The 19,501-nt window shown below is 39.4% G+C and overlaps 1 protein-coding gene across 1 annotated transcript; it reads right to left on the bottom strand.

The window, feature by feature from the left end:
* Positions 1 to 5,760: 5,760 nt before the first annotated feature.
* On the bottom strand, positions 5,761 to 8,520 carry LOC147633995 (actin-like). The gene is made up of 5 exons (XM_086805074.1): positions 8,205 to 8,520; positions 7,683 to 7,766; positions 7,052 to 7,445; positions 6,278 to 6,891; positions 5,761 to 6,006 (listed from the first exon to the last, which is right to left on the bottom strand). Exons 2-5 carry the CDS (start codon positions 7,740 to 7,742, stop codon positions 5,941 to 5,943), a joined length of 1,134 nt encoding a protein of 377 aa, XP_086661200.1. The 5' UTR covers positions 7,743 to 7,766; positions 8,205 to 8,520; the 3' UTR covers positions 5,761 to 5,940.
* Positions 8,521 to 19,501: the final 10,981 nt, after the last annotated feature.

Genomic DNA, 19,501 nt, shown 5'->3' with positions numbered 1-19,501 from the left:
ACTCCCACACTCATAATTTGAAACGTGAATAAACAAAAGATTTATTTAATGTATTTTTAATGTAAATATTGCAAATTCACTTTATACTTATAACTTCCATACCTTTGAATAGGTGCTTGTTTTTTCATGCTTAAAACCACAAAAAAGAATGACACCAATTCTTGCTTTCACCTAGCTCTATAATCTTATAGATCTCTATATCTTATGCATATAGCTTATAGCATAGAGCTATGTAATGGGGCATAAAGTTTATGTACATATAGCTACGTGCATAAGCTCTATGTAATAGCTCTATGCATAGAGCTATAAATAGGGCATAGAGGTATATCTTATGGATAGCTCTAGTCAAAGAGCTTATAGTGCTCTTTGTAAAGCTTATGCATGCAACTTGTAGTATAGAGATCTCTGTGTATATCTTATGCATACAACTTGTAGCATAGAGTTATGTGTAGATGTCTATATAATAGCTCTATGCACATAGCTTATAGATCTCTATGCATATGGCTTATAATATAGAGCTATGTGTATAAGCTATCTGTAATACTTCTATGCATACCTATATAAGCTCTCTCTACATAGAGTGCTCTATAAGCTTATAGATCTTATATAGCACTTTATGCATAGAGCTTGTAGATATCTATGTATATCTTATGCATACATCTTATAGCATAGAGATATATGCATAAGCTCTATGTAATAGCTCTATGCATAGAGATTTATGCATATAGCTCTATGCATAAAGATTATGCATAGAGCTATATGCATAAGAGTATAGAGTTTATAGATTATGCATAAGCTCTATATATGCCCTATGTATAAAAATTATAGCTATATGCATAATCTCTATACATGCCCTATGCATAGATCTTAGAGATTATAATCTATATGCATAGAAATTATGCATAATAGATCTCTATGCATAGAGATTATGCATAGAGATTATGAATAGCATAACAGATCTCTGTGCATAATCTATACGTATTATGCATAATCTATACGCATAGAGCTTATGCATAAATCTCTAACCTCTATACATCCCCTATGTATAGAGGTTATGTAGAGCACACTACATATCTTATGAACATCTCTATGAATAGAGTTATAGAGCTTTTGTAGAGCACTCAGCATATCTCTATGCATAGAGATATGTATAGAGATATGCATAGAGATTATGAATAGCTCTATATGCTCTTGTGCTTGTGCTATACATAACTCTTGAGCTCAATGTGCATGCATAATGGTTTCTTATTTTAAGCACTATGTATTTGGTTTGTTTTCTTTTGGGTTTCTTTAAAAAAAATACAATAACCAATATGGATACATTTGAGACCAAAAAAGCATACTCAAAGGCTCAATGCACACATAGCTTGGTTTTTTTTTTGGATTCCTTATTAAAGAATACATGATTGATATGGATATATATTCAAGAGAAAAAAGGCACACTCGAAGGCATTATGGACCAATATGAATACATTTGAGAGAGAAAAGGCACACTTGAAGGCGTTATGCTATTAATTGCCTGATATCTTGATTGATATGCATGCTCTATAATCCAATTTATGTTTCTTAACATAGATTGCTATTTGGAAATCCACAAAATATCAAGGCTCTACTCAATTTAATTCTTTTACCCATGCACAACTAGGATCTTTTTAAAACGTTATCATGAGCTCCATCTTTTTCTTTCTCCCTCTCCACTAAGACAACCTCCCATCTATGATTGTCGATAAATCTTTCATACTTACCCCTCTCAATCTTATTAATAATACCCCTCATATTCCATACTCTCCAACAAAAGTCAAGCTTTGCCCTCATGCCTCTCCATCTTTTCTACCATCAAAATCTCAAGGTAAAGCTCTCTCTCTCAATGGCTTCTTCATTGGGTGTGTGGGTAAATAAACAAAATGGGCTAACCTTTCTATCACCCAAGTGTGGTAGATTGATTAGCTCATGGAGTTGTTATTCAACACGTCTTGTGTCCGAATCTCACTCCCATTGGATAGATCATATTTGGTCTCTTGGGATTGTTCCTACAATGTTAAAAAGGGCTTCTTCTTCTTCTTCTTCTTCTTCTTCTCTCTCTCTCTCTCTCTCTTCATGTATTGATCCATGTGTTGATTTGGGCCTTTTTTTTAAAAGGGCTTTTCTTAATCTCATTATTGTAGTTCTTAACCCTAATCTTTGGATATATGTAGGCTTGTGGCTTACTCACTTGGTGTGCCAAACTATTATGTAATCCGTGGGATTATCTATAAGCTCTTCTTTTTCTTCTCCAAGCCCCTATTCTTCTTATTCTTTAATTTGTGGGTTTGTGTCCAAGCTTTTCTTCCTCTTCTTCTTTTTGTCAATTGATGGATGCTTGTATTGTGGGTGTATTTATATTATTTAGGCTTAAGGTTGGGTTGTTTGTTGATAGTTTAGATTCATATCAAGCTTTATATGAAGTAGTTGAATGCTATTTTTGAATTTTTATGGTTTATATGTTTCTATTGCTGTAACTTGTATCTTCCCATCTTCTTGGGGCCTAACTCAAGCTTCATTTTCTTTTAAGACTTTTTTCGAAATTTGTAAGAAGTGACTATTCTTTTCCCTTTTGAAATCTCTTGCAATTTTTCGAGAATGAGATCGCAATAAAGAGGAGGAAGAAGAGAAAGAAGCAAATGACCACCTTCTTCTTTGCTTTTTATTCTTGTCAATAGGCTTGCAAAGAATGGCCTCTTTTTAGAGAATGGGATTGCAATAAAGAGGATGAAGAAGAGAAAGATGCAAATAACCACCTTCTTCTTAGTCTCTGTATTCTTATCAATGGGATTGCAAAGAATGGCCTCTTCTTCTCTTTCCTTTCCTAGGAGTCATCTCATCCCCCATCTCCTTTTTTTTTTTTGTTTGGCCTACCATATTGCTAATTAAATATTCTATGTGTTGTAGATAAAGATGTAGAAGAAGAAAATAACCCATAAGTGTACATCATCTTAAGAGTTCCATCTCGGTAAGCCTTTAGCATTTCCTTGTCATTTCTTTCTTCTCCATGGGGATTGTCCTTTCTTTCAAGATCTAGAAGAAGGACAAGAGAAAAAAGCTATGCTACTACTTCTTCTTCTGCATTTGCTTCGTCACATTGTTCATGCATGAGAAGACTAGTGAAGAAGAACAATGAGAAATAGAAGAGGAAGAAGCCACGATTTTTCTTCTCGTCTTCTTCTTATGTGACATGTATGAAGCATGTGAATAAGAAGAAGAAGAAGAAGAAGAAGAAACAATGTGGACTCTTCATCTTCCTCTTCTTCTTCATTTTCAAGCAACAAGAAGAGGAGGAAGAAGAAAAAGCTACATGGCACCTTCTTTTTCTTCACATTCTTCATGCATGCAAAGACGTAGCATCCGCAAGAACAAGATGGTTATGATCCATTCGTAGGTCAGGGCATAAGCACCAAATAATGTAAAAAAGCCAAAGCGAAGACTACTCATATCACTACTAAAGGCAAGAAGTAGACTTATCCATCAAGTGTGTAACCTAGGGCGTGTTTACACAGGAAGGGTGGTTAGAAATAGGATACCAACCACCTAGGTTTCGGACTCCAAGTAGGCAACCGTCTCCCCTTCGGCCCAAAATTTGAAAACCAATGCTTGTTGGGTAGGTGGCAATTTCTAGTTTGTTTACACCCTCCAACATCTCCTACGCAACCTCAAAAGCTGTAGTAAATGCAAGGTTTTTAAATCTTCATGTGAACCAAAGTTCAATCATGGATACCCACCGGATAGCTTGGGTTACCATTTGCATGAACAAGCTACAAGTAGAAGATGGCTCTGCGAGTAGAGAACACTAAAGAAATTGCACACATTTAGCTCGGGCCATGTTTCCACGAGAGCCATGGTGTTAGTAGATGCCAATTTCAAAAATTCTATGTGTATGTCAACCGCGAGTTAAGAGTAGTTAAGGTGGTTCACAAAAGTCTCAAGGTCATGGGTTCAAGCCCCCTCTCCAAATGGTAGGGTGTGTGTGTTGTTCTTATCTAATTCCAACCAATTTTTTTTTTAAATTCTATATGTCTAACTCACAACCAAAAGATACACGAATGCTTTTACATTTTTTCTTTAAATTTCTCCTAATGAGGATACTTTCTCATTTAATTTCCGCAAACTTTAACCCATTCTGAGTTTTACTCTACTTGGAAGCTATGCCTTGGTAATGGTGAATGTAAGCCATTTGCTAGGTTTTTTTTGGGAAAATCCTCACATTTATTTAGCAAAGCCTTGTGCAATTGATGTATCAAAGCTCGCAATTTCAAACTCTAACAAAAATGAAAAAATTACAATTTGGTGAAGTAAACAAAGCCAACACACTCCCCTATTATAAATTTCTATTCTTTCAAGTAAATTCCACTAGTAAAGAATGTGATATTTGATAGTCTTATGCCTAGAGGGTGGGCCTATGAAAGTCACTTAGTTAAGTGGTTACACATTAAGCTCATATTGAAATCATTAAAAATATATATTGTTTCATCGTTGATTAAGGGATGCATTACACCATTTGGGACTCAATAAATTTTGAATGATATCATGACATACATATAGGTAGAGAGGTGACAAACTATAAGTGCATTGAAAATCAAGGACTCCACTTATGTATATACAATCTTTTGAATGAGTTGAAAGACATTTCAATATTAATGCTATATTAATGCTAACTCTTCATATATTTGTGCACCATAGTGCCACTCTTAGCTATATCTGTAAATTATAGCTCTAAAGTTTGATGCATACATGGGTGCATACACATATATATATATAATATATGTATACGTTTGTATGTATACCATACATGCACACATACATGTATGTATGTACATGCATATAAGTATGTGTGTACATAAGTGTCCATATGTATGTACATGTGCACACATTTTGTAGATATACACATACCTGTGCATATATATATTCACACAAACATACATGCATGTATGTACACGTGATTTATACACACACATGCATGTATGTACATACACGTGAATACCTATACGTGCACGTGTACACACACTCATACACTCATACATACATTATATATATATATGTATATATGTATGTATATATGTATATATGTATGTATATATATATATATATACGGCCAACACCCATTCGGTGCCGGGTAGTCCAAGCTCTATTGGAGAACCTCGGTCCAAAGGTGCTGAGATCGGGAGAGCCGGGTGTTAGTACGAGAGCGCCTGTTTGTGCGTGGTCTCGGAACACCAGTGAGGCGCTCTCCGCGGAATCAGTGAAAGCACAGGACCGTAGAGACTGGACCACGCTAGTGGTCATTCTGCTTCGAGTATCTACTTCGAACATCGACTTCGAACCTATTTGTTTGGTACTGTTTTCATATGTACATGGACATCATCTGGTTCTTGGAACCCATGGAGCATTGTATTTGTTAAATACTCTGGATAAATATATCATATATTGAGGGGGGGGGGTCGGCCCGTTCCGGCCCCAGTGCTGGTGTCCATCTTTCCATTTCATTTCATTTCAATTTCAAGTTGTATTAAGTTGTCCATTTCAAATTTGTGGTTTTAAAGTTGTGCTATTAAGCGTGTGGGTGTCCAACGGAGTCTATATATATATATATATATATATATATATATATATATATATATATATACCTAGGTGAATCCAGGAATATGCGGTCTATATATATATACCTCATCTAGTGTATGTGGTTTTCATATACATGATATACATATATATACAAGGTCAAGAAAGAGCATCTCAAAAAGCTGTCTTAGAACACGTTACAATTTGTTTGTTTTTTTTCTTGGAGAAATATTAGACGATTATAGAAACATAAGACTTGTCTCTCTGCATATCTCAATGTGACCAAGAGACTATTAAGCACTTCAAAAAGCTACAACTATGCAAAGCAGGACAGGGATCCACACCATCATATCAGAAACATTTCCTGTGCACTATCGAAGGTCCCGACTCGTCGTACTCTGCCTTCGCTATCCACATCTGTGCACAGTGAAACAAGATTTCATGGTGAGCATCATCTCAGAAGGAACATCAATAAACATCTTCTCAAAAGGGAGAGAATGGCATGCATGTGTACTAAAAACCAATCATGCATGCCATCAAACAGAATATGAGAAGGGGATGCAAGCAGATATGTACCCCCCTCTCTCTCTCTCATACACGCGCGTGCAAGCCATTGAACAAGCTCAAGCATGCATGCCACTAGACTGAAAATACCTCAAACCAACCACAACTAGGTAGGGCAACAGACCTGCTGAAATGTACTTAGGGATGCCAGTATAGATCCTCCTATCCAGACACTATACTTCCTCTCTGGTGGTGCAACCACCTTGATCTTTATGCTGCTGGGAGCAAGTGCAGTAATCTCTTTGCTCATCCTATCAGCAATGCCAGAGAACATCGTCGATCCACCACTAAGAACGATATTTCCATACAAATCCTTGCGAATATCCACATCACACTTCATGATAGAGTTGTATGTAGTCTCATGGATGCCTGCAGCTTCCATACCAACCAAGGATGGCTGGAACAAGACCTCTGGACATCGGAAGCGTTCAGCTCCAATCGTGATTACCTGGCCATCAGGCAATTCATAAGTAGTCTCCACCGAAGAGCTGCTCTTCGAAGTCTCTAGCTCCTGCTCAAAATCCAAAGCCACATAGGCAAGCTTCTCTTTCATGTCCCGGACGATTTCTCGCTCGGCCGTGGTTGTGAATGAGTACCCTCTTTCAGTAAGGATCTTCATCAAGGCATCAGTGAGATCACGCCCAGCAAGGTCCAGCCTAAGGATGGCATGTGGCAATGCATACCCTTCATAGATTGGGACAGTATGGGTCACACCATCACCAGAATCAAGAACAATGCCTGCAACACATGAAAAGCTAGTGGAGCTTAGCATAAGAGCAGGGATGAAGTACATATTAGAAATATATGTCAAACAATAGATGACAAGCAGGATCCCATACACCATAGATGTCAATATATGTCAAACTAACAATAGGTGACATGAGGATAGAATGTTTACCTGTTGTACGGCCACTCGCATATAGGGATAACACCGCCTGTATGGCCACATACATGGCAGGTGCATTAAAGGTCTCAAACATAATTTGTGTCATTTTCTCTCTGTTGGCCTTTGGATTTAGAGGGGCTTCTGTAAGTAACACAGGGTGCTCCTCGGGGGCAACCCGAAGCTCGTTGAAAAAAGTGTGGTGCCAGATTTTCTCCATATCATCCCAATTGTTTACAATCCCATGCTCAATTGGATACTTCAATGTGAGGATACCCCGCTTAGACTGTGCTTCATCACCGACATATGAATCCTTCTGTCCCATCCCCACCATGACACCGGTATGTCGTGGCCTTCCGACTATACTAGGAAACACAGCCCGTGGTGCATCATCTCCAGCAAACCCAGCCTGCACAACATGCATTACACATCAAAAGCCAGCCACTTCAGTCTGTCATCAATTGGCATACAAAGCATGCAGTGAATGTACATTAATTCAGAGCTGCATTAGGCACCAAAGGATATAAAATCATGTGAATTCACATCATCAATATGTCAAAGCCTTTCCTACTTGCAACACATAGCTTCATTATCCCCTCAAAAAAACTTAAGCCATAGCCCCGTTATCAAATCCACACTTGCTTACCTTGACCATACCGGTCCCATTGTCACAAACCAGAGGCTGGGCCTCATCGACATCTCCCATTTCAAAGGAAAATTGCCTGTCCAACTGCAAAACATTAAAAAATATACTTATTTCAGTACTACATGTAGATACAAGAGGAATTATACTAAGCTCAAAATATATGAGTTTTTTTTTGGGGGTGAGAGGAAGCATTGTATTTTATAGAGCAGCTTTCACAGAGTGCAGACATCCGCATTGGAGTATCCATACATGAAAAAGCTTTTTTTCTCTATGTGATCAAAATACTGCAGAAAAAGCATGTGCTTGGCAACAATGCATCTGCAATCAATTGAACTGCTGCAGACATAATCGTTAACTGTAAACATAGATGAATGCATGCATTTTGATATACAGAGAGCTACTAAAATGATGCCAAGATGAGCAGTATGAAGCTAACTGATGTGCAGCGGCATGTAAGTGGGAGAAGTGCTAGAGAAGACAATACCAAAGACAGATCAGAGAGGCTAGAAAGGAGAAGAAAACCTGCAAGAAGATCGGAAGGGCACTACCCGCAATCTGGCTATGGAGTCTGGGATGCTTATCGGACTGTAAAGAATGAAACTGTAGGAACAGGTGGCCGTGCTTTTACTGTGGCGGCGCTTCTTGACACGCGGGCCGCCAACTCCTTTCCCATTTGGGCTCATAGCCATTTAAGGGCCTTCGTGCGTTAATGTTCATATGGTCTCACCTAAATGCCAAAATGAAACAAGCTTGCGTTGTGAAATCCGCCTCTTCCAACTTGAGTTGGAAAAGCATCAATCTTTTGCAACATCACCAGAGCTTAAGGGAGCTAATCATTGAAAGCATTGTATCATTGTTCTCAATTATAAGAATTGGAACCATCCTTGTTTTGAAGGATAAGACAAAAGACCATCTTCTTCTTCTTCTTATTCTTCTTCTTCTTCTTCTTCTTCTATATCTTATTTGGGAGACTTCTTCTTTATCTTATTTGGGAGATGCCACTCGGTGGCTCCTAGCTGCCCCACGTAGAAGCTCCTCCTTTCTTCCGTGTATATATATATAGTAATATATATATATATATATTACTTATTTGAGGGATATACGTATATATATATTTTATTATTATTAGAGAGAGAGAGAGAGAGAGAGAGAGAGAGAGAGAGAGAGAGAGTCACGGATCTAAATTTCTAGGGAGATAGAAATCAAATAAATTGCAAGAATTGATTTAAATTCAAACAATTCAGCAAACATCACATGATCATGACCAAAATATTCAAAAACACTTAGCTCACAAAGATTCGGCTCCAAGATTGGGTGCAATCATCCCCCCTCATGTGTGTATGGCCTAATTTTTCCCCGCACATGAGTATTTACGAGATACTTTATTCCAATTTAAGCCATAGCCTCCAAAAATACGAAAAGAGTGCCTTTCTTGCACGACACTCTCTTATCTTCAAAAATAGAGTGCCTATAAATTGAGGCTTAGGTTTAAAGCATATCACGTTTTACCAAATATTAAAGATCAAGTCTATGCTTGATAAACTAGGGCTTTTACAAAATAAATCAAAATGTGCACAAGCTAGCACATGTATATACAAAGTTTGTTTACAAAATGGTGTGCCAAATAATAAATTTGTGCGACTTCTCTCCTCTTCACCTATAAAATAATCAACAATAAATTGGTGAAATAAATATTCCATAAGCATACAAACCATCATCACACACATGTTTGCCAGGTGTAAGTAACTCGGGAATCACCCCTACATACGAATCACCTGAAACAAACATTGGAGACCCCAAACATACGTCAATATCCACCAAACGTATTAATATTTATAATGGTATCACCCATGATATTCACATAATTTGGCATGATGCAAAGATAATAAGCGTTCCCGAATTATCTAAGAGGGTAGAATAATATTATAAGAGGGCTTAAAATATATTCCCATAACATCCCCTCTTGCTTGAGTTTGCAATTTCTCTCAATTGCCGGTTTGTTGATGAAAAGAACGGAGAATCAGGGATTTGCACAAGTAGAGGGTTTCGACTTTGAAGAAACCTTTGCTCCCATAGTTTGTATGACAACTATCAGGGTGGTACTTACCTTGGCTGCTCACAAAAAGTGGATAGTCTTTCACATGGATGTCAAATCAGCATTTCTGAATGGCCATCTCAAGGAGGAGGTATATGTAGCTCAACCACCAGGTTTTGAGATGCCCAGATCAGAAAAAAAAAGTTTAAAGGCTGAAGAAGGCATTGTACGGGGGGCTGAAATAGGCCCCAAGGGCATGGTATCACAGGATATACCAATTTTTCAAAAAGATTGAGTTTATAAGAAGTGCTTCTGATGCTAACTTGTATGTTCTAAAAAGTCGTAGCAAGATTGTTTTGGTTGTCTTATATGTAGATGACTTAAACATTTCAGGTGATAATGAAGACAATGGATATGCTGAGCCATGAGTTTGAGATGACAGACTTGGGTCTTATGCATTTCTGTTTTTGGGGATTAAGGTCTAGGTAAAATATTCATTTCACAGAGCAAAAGTATGCTTGGGAGATTCTCAAAGCATTTGGGATGACAAACTGCAAGCCTGTGTCTACGCCAATGGAAGTGAACATGAAGTGATTCTTCATCACTTGTTGACATCAGGAAGTATAGGAAGTTGGTGGGGAGTTTGATTTTTCTCACTAACACTAGACCTGATATTAGCTTCACAGTTGGTGTGCAGAGTAGGTTTTCCAACAAGCCACGAGAGAGTCATTGTTTGGAAGGAAGGGATGAGGGTACTTAGGTACATCAGAGGTACTCTTGAGTATGGCATCACTTACAGCATGGGTGACACTCTGACAGGTTATTGTGACTTAGATTGGGCAGGAGATTGTGATTCTAGGAAATCAGTTTTTGGATATTGTTTTTCACTTGGTTCTGGTGCTTTCTCTTGGACCAGCAAAAAGCAACCTAGAATGGCACTTTCTTCCACAGAGACTGGGTATAAGGCAACTTGCTTTGCTGCATGTGAGGTAGTATGGTTGAGGAGAATCTTGGTTAACATGGGAGTTCAAATCAAGGAGGCTACAGTCTTGTGGTGTGACAATCAGAGTTGCATGGCTATCTCTAAGAACCCTGTGTTTCATGCTCGCATGAAGCACATTGAGCAGTATCATTATATGTGGGAGCTAATAGAGGATGAGATAGTGGAGCTAGAGTATTGCTCTACAGAGAGCAAAACTATGCCGACATCTTCACCAAGGCTCTTGGGGGAAGGACCATCTCATTCGGCATCTTCATCGACTTGGCGTTGGGCCAAGTCGATAGTGGAGCTAGAGTATTGCTCTACAGAGAGCAAAACTATGCCGACATCTTCACCAAGGCTCTTGGGGGAAGGACCATCTCATTCGGCATCTTCATCGACTTGGCGTTGGGCGAGTAGCCATGGTGCATATGTCTTTAGTGGGAACCCCGTCTTAGACGCCGATGGGGTCATTATTATGACCATTGATGATGGTTAAAGATGGTCAGGGGTATGAGCGTCAGCTGGGGTTTGGGGCATCACCCTGGCTAGGGGGTCCCAAGGAGGGCTAGTAGGGCGGGAGCCCTCGAGGCAATGGTATAAAGAATATTCCCTCAAATACTAGGTCCAGTAGTCGGGCACGGTGGTCGGTGGTTGGTGGGCCGCGTTCTTGATATGCGGGTGATGATCGTGTTTATACAGTGTAATGGCCCTCGTTGTATACACATCTACCACACCGCCTATAATACTATATATGGATATGGTTGTCATGAGCTAAGGCATCCAATGCTTGTGAGTATCCACCCCCTTCTACACCTCGTATAAACTCCATCTAGAGTCTGTCTAGATCGCCATCTAAGCTCTACTTGAGAGCACACGGGTGGATAGCACCATCACTTGTACCTCTTTGGTATAATCAGAATTTTAAATTCTCTCCATTGTGTATCTATTGCATTGTCTTGCTATCTCTTTCCGCTGTGCCATATTTGTATATACCCTCATTCCAAAAGAGTTGCAACAGGACAAGTGGTCCTAAAGGAGACTAAGGAGCTAATTCAAGAGCTGAAAGGTGGTAAGAATTTAAAGAAAAGTAAAAAGATGCGGGGAAGCCTCCGACAGGTTAAATCAGAGATGCAACGTTTGGAAGAAGAGGTAGCCTAGGATATCACATCCTTTCAATAGGTTCTGGAGCAACATGAAGAAAAAGAAAGGGAAAATATAAGCTTGACAGCAAGTGCCATTCCAGAGTCAGCACTACACGCACTACCTTTCAAGACTTGCCCAGTTAGTCTTCAAAAACCTCTCCCCACTTTGCGATTCAATAATTTCATATTAGCCCACCTCAGCAGAGATTGGTGCAAGGCTCCAGCGGAACAACAATTTCCACAAACACATCTAGGTGAGAGGAATGAAGAGGCCACCTTAGCACAACCAGAGGCAACTCAAGAAGCTTAAGACATTGAGAAGAGAAAGAGAGTCGATGAGACTCCAAGTCCCAGCAAGCAAAGGCGAATGGACACTGAGGACACAATAGGTGAAGATTCCTTCTTGCACAATCTCAAAGTTGATCACTTCCTAGAAGAGACCATGGAAGGCATTGACATGTTCTACAACGCACCAAACAGAAGGCTCAACCTCCACAAGTGCAAATATTTGGACCCAAGAGCAAAGGGTATGGTGATGTCATTTACTTACTGCTCATGTGACGTATGACAGGGATGCCAAATTATGGAAACAAGTCCAGGATTCCACTAACCAGGTAAAGGCGCTTAAGAAGCAACTAGCCGCGCAACGAATGCCACACACAAAGAGAAGTGATCCTAAAGAGTTTAAAGGTAGCTAAAGAATAGGAGGAAAGGCTCCAAACCTTGGAGGGCAATAATAGGCTAATCAGCAATATAGTCTACACCACCAAAGAAAATGAGGAGCTCAAGGCCAAATTAGAGCAAGCCAAGGTACAGCTTCAAAAGGAAGTGGCACATACCAAGGAGAAAGAAGAGCAACATACACAATAGCTAAAGGAAGCCCATGCCACGTTCCAAGCTAATGAAGAAGGATATACAGGGGGCAGCTCAATGCACTAATGAAGACATTTCTAAAGAAGAATAGAAAGTGGTAATCCTCCAACTGAACAAAGCTCATGTTAAAGCAGAATAGAAAGAGAACAATTGAACAAAGCACATGCTGAGAAACTGAAAGCCCTCAGTGAGGTGATCACGATAAAGTCGATGGAGATCAATCAGATGCTGGTCAGCTATCAACAGGTGCTTGAGCATGTACACCAGTAATTAACTAGTAGCCAAAGCTTAGCAGAGGAGCAGCTAAAGCAGATTGAAGAGGCTAATTTTCAAACCACCACTTCCAGGATTGCAATGGAGGAAGTTGCAAGAAGATATGAAGAGCTGGCCACCACTGCTCGAGATACGCGGGAAGTAACCATCTCCACACTACTTACCACCAAAGATTCTAGGATTCAGGAACTGGAATGCCAGCTCTCCCTCCAACAAAGATCTCAAAAAACCAATCAACCGGATGAATTACAGCAACTCATCGAATGCGCCTCGGCGGAGATAGGTTCATTTCCAGTAACTCCTCGGGTCCCTCCTCAGACTCTAACATTGTTTTTATCTACACTAACCCTCTCTCTTCTTCAATACAAAATTAACCTAACTGAAGACAGTTTAGGAGACCTAACCCTGATTCATCAAAACACAAAAAGGGATGCATACCCAAATATAGTAATGGGAATCCTATGGGGGGATATAATTCTAACTGACCCAGTTGATATTTTCTTTTCCCCTTACATCCCATAGTGCTAAACCTTCGTAGTTGGTGTCGGGTGAACAATAAGACATTTCTCCATGAAGGAAATTTCCAGCACTTTTCCACTATGGAACCATACAAATCTAATAGAGGGCATACGAAATACACTTGAAGCAGTGAAAGTGCCTAAAACTCTCAGGAGGTATTTCTTAAAAGGTTTATTCCAATGATTCTTATGAATGGCACCCGCACAAATACATCCTCTCTTAACATTGCAGATGCTTCAAGGTAGCTGAACATATATGGACATAATTTTTATGCAGCTAAAGAGCATTTGCAAACCTCTCCTAATGTTATTTTACCGTTATCTTCATGCCATTAGCAAGCCCGTGCAGTAAGCATAATCAGTGATGAAGTTAAACAGCTTGTTTTCAATTTTTGGTTAATCCATGCTCGTGTTTCACCCAACAAAAAGGATGTATATTGCAAGCGCCTTAGTAGAAAATCTTATGTTAAGCATCTGATACACCTTCTCAATCAATCTCAGGTAACATCAACTGTGACATCCACAAAATGATACACTTTTATATCTCTAATGATAAGAAGCATGATACCCATATTGTGCAACATTGTTTCATGCTACATTATAATTGGGTATTACCTTTTGGCATTCCCCTACAACGTCATTGGGTTTGGTTTGATGGTGATGCATCTTAATTCAAATCAAAAAGGCATTTCTACTTTGTTTCCAGGTACACTGCCATCACAGGGTTGCAAATGACTTGGAATTTCTTTGGCTCTGGTCTTGGCTCTGGTCATGGAAAGGGAGAGCACAATGGTGTAGGGGCTATAGAAAGAGCACTAACTCATAAACAACTCAAGCTTAATGGTGCTAAGATCCAATGTGCAGCTAATGTCATGAAGTTTTTGCAAGAAATGATCACCCCATTGGATCCAAGTCCACATATGCATCACAAGCTCGGTACGTTAGTAGAGTCTTTTGGGAGATAAATTTAGGTGATATAGATAGAGATGAGACATGGGATGTCAAGGCTATAACAAATATAAGATCCCTACATTCAGTCTCTACATACTCTCAGCACGATGCAACATCATTGAGAGTGCATCGATTATCATGTTATTGTAGTAATTGTATGGAAAACTTATGGCATAGATGGAAAAATCAATCTCATATTCATAGATGGGACTACATTTCCCTTGAACCATTGGTAGATGGCATTGAAGAAGAGAATGTTGACATTAATGTTAACATCGCAAACATTGAGGAGGCCACCTACAAAGGGCACCATGATACCCTTAGTGATGACCTTCTTGTAGGAGACAATTTTTTTGGTTGACAGCCAAAAAAGGAAATCCATAGAATGTGGACTTCTACATCTTGAAATGCACAAAGGAGAAAGATCTCTATAAGAGATCTACAAAGGACGGATAGGGGAATGCCATTGCACGAGGTTGTTTTTTTGTGAAAGTATTCTTCTATGCACCTAAAGATGAGCAAACCTACGAGTTGTGGGATGACAAGTCGGCGATCTTCAGAGCAACGCATCTTGTATGAGCAATCAAATTTCCAATTGACCCACACACCCAGTTAACAAAAATCTATTTGTCCTATCTATTGAGGTACATGAAGTTGTGTACAATAGTATGCCATTCAATTTTTAGCATACTTGTTAGATACAAAGCTATGTAAAACAATATTCCATCCAATTGTTAGTATACTTGACATATTTCTAATGAAAAAAAAGAGACAACAATATTCAATATTTTGTGAATTTCAATTGATGTATTCATATACTTTAGAAAATATACGTGTGTCACTCTATGTATGCATGAGAGAATTTTAGGGGCTAAATGTAAACATGGGAGATTTTAGATTTCAGTGATGTATAGAATAAAAAATGTAAAAAATGGTTAGAAAAGTGCTGCATCTCTAAATATGAATCCTCTACATAAGGGATCTCTAAATATGAATCCTCTAGAGCACCAATCAACTCAGTTGATATCCTAAGTCCTTCAGCTGACATAGTTAGACACCTCAAAACCTGTCAACAAACAGATTCAACTAACTCCTCCAATTGTCCTCCCATGTCAGATCTGATCTCCCATAGCTCTAATCTTCACTCCTAAGTCCTCAACTGACCTCAGCTAACACCCAGTTGACCAAACAGCTCCCAAATGAAACTCAACTGATCATTTGTTGACCGTAACCTGAGTCGGATGTATGCCGTTGACCCCAATGAGAAAAATGTCCTCCAAGCTCCAAAAAAGTCCTCTAGTATCAGCAAAATTCAAATTCCTTACTTTAGAACTTCATTGGTTCTATTATCTCTTCCCTGTTGAGACTAAAATCTGACTTAGCTACCTCATCTAATTGAGCCTTGAGTCAGATCTCACCACTCCAGTGCCCTCTAACACTTCCACTCCCTCAAAAACCTTAAATCCCACCAAGACTCAACTCCACAGACTTAAGGCTGACAATAATTGATGGTTTGCTGACTTTGGAACACTTTCCCTTTCAATTCTACAAATCTGTCTGCTTGCTGTTGACTGACTACTAAAAATCTGATAGTGAGAACAAAACCCTATATCAATTCCTTTCAACCCAAAAAGACAAGATCTACCCTTGTATAACCTCAATTGACTCCTATTGATACTCAGTTGACCCTAGCTAACACCGTACTGATCTGAATCAGCCCTCAGCTGACCTAAACCATCATCTAGTCCACAACCAATCCAACTGACTTTTGACTACTCTCTAATGGTCATCCTAGACTTCATAGACAAACTAGACAAAATCTACTCTTTTACAACATCAACTAACTAAACCAAACACACAGTTGACTGCAGCTGACTCTGTCAGACCCTGCTGAGACTCAAATTAGAGCTTTCTAACTCAGACCTAATTCAGTAAACTTTAGATCTTCATTCCCACACGTATTATCTCAATAATCTCAAACCAAAAAACATATATCAGTGTATAAACAACTCATCAATCAAAACCATAAGATGCCCACTTACACCCCAACCTACACACTTCCTGCATGCAAAGTTCCTAAGCACTAAATTTCATGAGCAACATGATACACATAGACATGGATAAATAAGGAAACAACGCACAGACAAAGATGATAGAATTATAGAAGAATAGAGAGGAAAATAAAAGAGGAATGTGGAGGGATACTAGGAAAATGAAACTTGAAATATATTAGGAGATCAAGGAGCAAAAAAAGAGGAGTGTTCTGTTTACAAATGGCTACAAGCATAGCTTGTGCCCCTTAGGTTTTAAGGTTCGACCAACTAAATCGTTGGCTTCTTTTAGCCCAGCAATACCTATCTTCTCATTCTCACATGATGCTTGCTCATGTCTAACTCTGGATTCTTTGTTCTCATCCTCTACAAACCCAAATGCTGTAGTTGTTTGCTGATTTCTTGGGTGCACTATCTTCTTTCTCTTGCACATCCCTTGAGAGCAGCAAAACATCAGTCTTTCTCTTCTTCTTCCTCCTCTTTGCTAGTTGCTACAAGGTCACATCCAGTGAAGTTTCTTCAACTACAAGAACAAGAAAATATAATTGGCTAGCACTAGGGACTTTGGTTAGGGTCTTTTCAGATGACTCATAAATAAAGCTCACCTTGATCATCAGAACTCTTCCTTTTTTGGCGTCCTAGAACGCATCACACGGTTAGTACAAGCTTTCCCATTTGGAGAGCTTGCTTCTTACATCATGGGTGATAGTTGAACATTTATCTCACCTGATCATCACAACCCTTCCTCTTTGGTGTCCTAGAATGAGTCATGCGATTAGTACATTCTTGCCCCGGTTCTGCACTTGCAATGTGATTGTGCCCACTTAGAGAGCTTCCATCATGCCTCACGACGAGTGACGGCTTTCCTACACTCACCTTAGTTCTCAGAGTGGTTCTCTTTGGTTCCTTGTTGACGTCGCCCTCCCCTTCTTCCAAGCCAACAATGATAACACTTATTGAATCAATAGTGTGGTCTCATCATCAGAAAGCATGATGATGGAGATCAAAAAACACTCACCATGCGTTCTTCCCACATGAGACATTTGCTCTAGGGTTTCCTCTACATCTGAAAATGAAACCTATCCTCCACAACCTCACTCAGATCAACATGTTCATGTCTTACTTCTGCCCCTCCTTGCCTACTAAAAGACTGTGCTAAAGTATAGCCTTCACATTTTGAAATTCATTAGTAGCAACACATCTTTCAAATTATTAGAAGAACACATACACAAATCGCTTCAACACATATGGTAATTCATCAATCAATTTTCAACCACTAGTTTAAACCCGATAATTATCCTATTTTGAGGTTACAAGCAAAGCAGGTGATTTCCAACAAAGAGCTTTGCAACTGGTTGATAATTGGTTCATGGTTTGTCTAACTGGTTGAAAACCAGTTTATAGTTGGGGCACCTCTAAGGGGTTTTTACCACCACAGGTTTCAAACTGGTTGATAACCATATAATAGGTTGTAAGGTTTAGAACCCACCGAAGATGCATACATTTTCTCAAGCAGCTATTATCAATGGGGGAGAGGAAGAGAGAGGAGATCTGCTGACTTTGAGTTTTTCGAATGAGACAATGCACGTAGAGAATGCATGCGAAAAATAATAATGGAGATAGTGGGGGCAAGTAAGCTCAAAAGAACGGGAGGAAGAGAACATGTATATGGGCACAGAGAGACAGAACAGGGCAACAAGGAAGAGCATGGGAGAAATGGCCAACTCTCTCTCTCTCTCTCTCTCTCTCTCTCTCTCTCTCTCTCTCTCTCTCTCTCTCGCACTCACTCTGTATCGCTTACTTTCTCTCTCTCTCTCTCATATCTCTCTATTTCACTCAAATTGGCCAACTCTCTCTCTAGTTCTTTCTCTTTCTCTCTTTAATACTCACTCTTTCTCTCCAACCTACTCTCTTTACCTTTCTCTAACTCTCTCTAGCTCTCTTTCTAACTCACTCTCTAACTCTCTCTAGCTCTCTCTCTTTTTAACTCTCTGTGGCTCTCTCTCTCTCTCTCTCTCTCTCTCTCTCAACATCTCTTTAACTCTCTCTAAACCTCTTGAATTGGCCAACTCTCTCAAGCACACACAATCTCTCTCTCTCTCTCTCTCTCTCTCTCTCTCTCTCTCTCTCTCTCTCTCTCACTCTCTCTCTCTAACTTACTCTGTTTACCTTTCCCTCCCTCCCTCCCTCCCTCCCTCCCTCTCTCTCTCTCTCTCTCTCTCTCTCTCTCTCTCTCTCTCTCTCTCTCTCTCTCACACACACACACACACACACACACACACACACGCACACACACTCACTCTCTCTTTCTAAATCACTCTATTTACCTTTCTCTAACCCAATCTTACTCTCTCTAACTCTCTCAAGCTAGCCAACTCTCTCTCTCTCTCTACATTCTCTCTCTAACTCTCTTTACCTTTCTCTAACTCTCTCTCTCTCTCTCTCTCTCTCTCTCTCTCTCTCTCTCTCTCTCTCTCTCTCTCTCTCTCTCTAACCCCCCACTCTCTCTCTCTCTCTCTCTCTCTCTCTCTCTCTCTCTCTCTCTCTCTCTCTCTCTAACACTCTTTTTCTCTATCTTACACTCTCTCTAACCCCTTGTCTAGAGTTTGGAAAATTTCAACAAAAAAAGGGACTTAGTTAATAAGATTTTTTTTCTTTCTTCCTTCCCTTTTCTATCCACGGCGACTGGATTATTACTTCCAAGGGAAAAATAATTTCAAATTAACCCGACGGGTGGCGCTGTGCGAATTCATCAGGGAGAAGGCGGGGGGCTAATTTGCGCTAGGTTAATCAATCAAAAGCTTTGTTAAGCTTTTACTAATAAAGCTTTGATAAGTTTTATATAACACGCTTTAAATAAATATATATATATATAGATAATCACATCCACCTCTGTTTCTTTTAGCGCATCCCTATGGCCAAATTCTAGGAGAGAAAACTTCTTAGTTTCTCTTGAAGCAAGTTTTTTGCAAATTAAACTCGCTAATAGGCTTT

The sequence above is a fragment of the Cibotium barometz genome, chromosome 11, assembly GCF_041138505.1.
Source record: "Cibotium barometz isolate CiBa-2024 chromosome 11, ASM4113850v1, whole genome shotgun sequence".
Taxonomy (NCBI): domain Eukaryota; kingdom Viridiplantae; phylum Streptophyta; class Polypodiopsida; order Cyatheales; family Cibotiaceae; genus Cibotium; species Cibotium barometz.
This window is presented reverse-complemented; position numbering and strand designations above follow the sequence as displayed.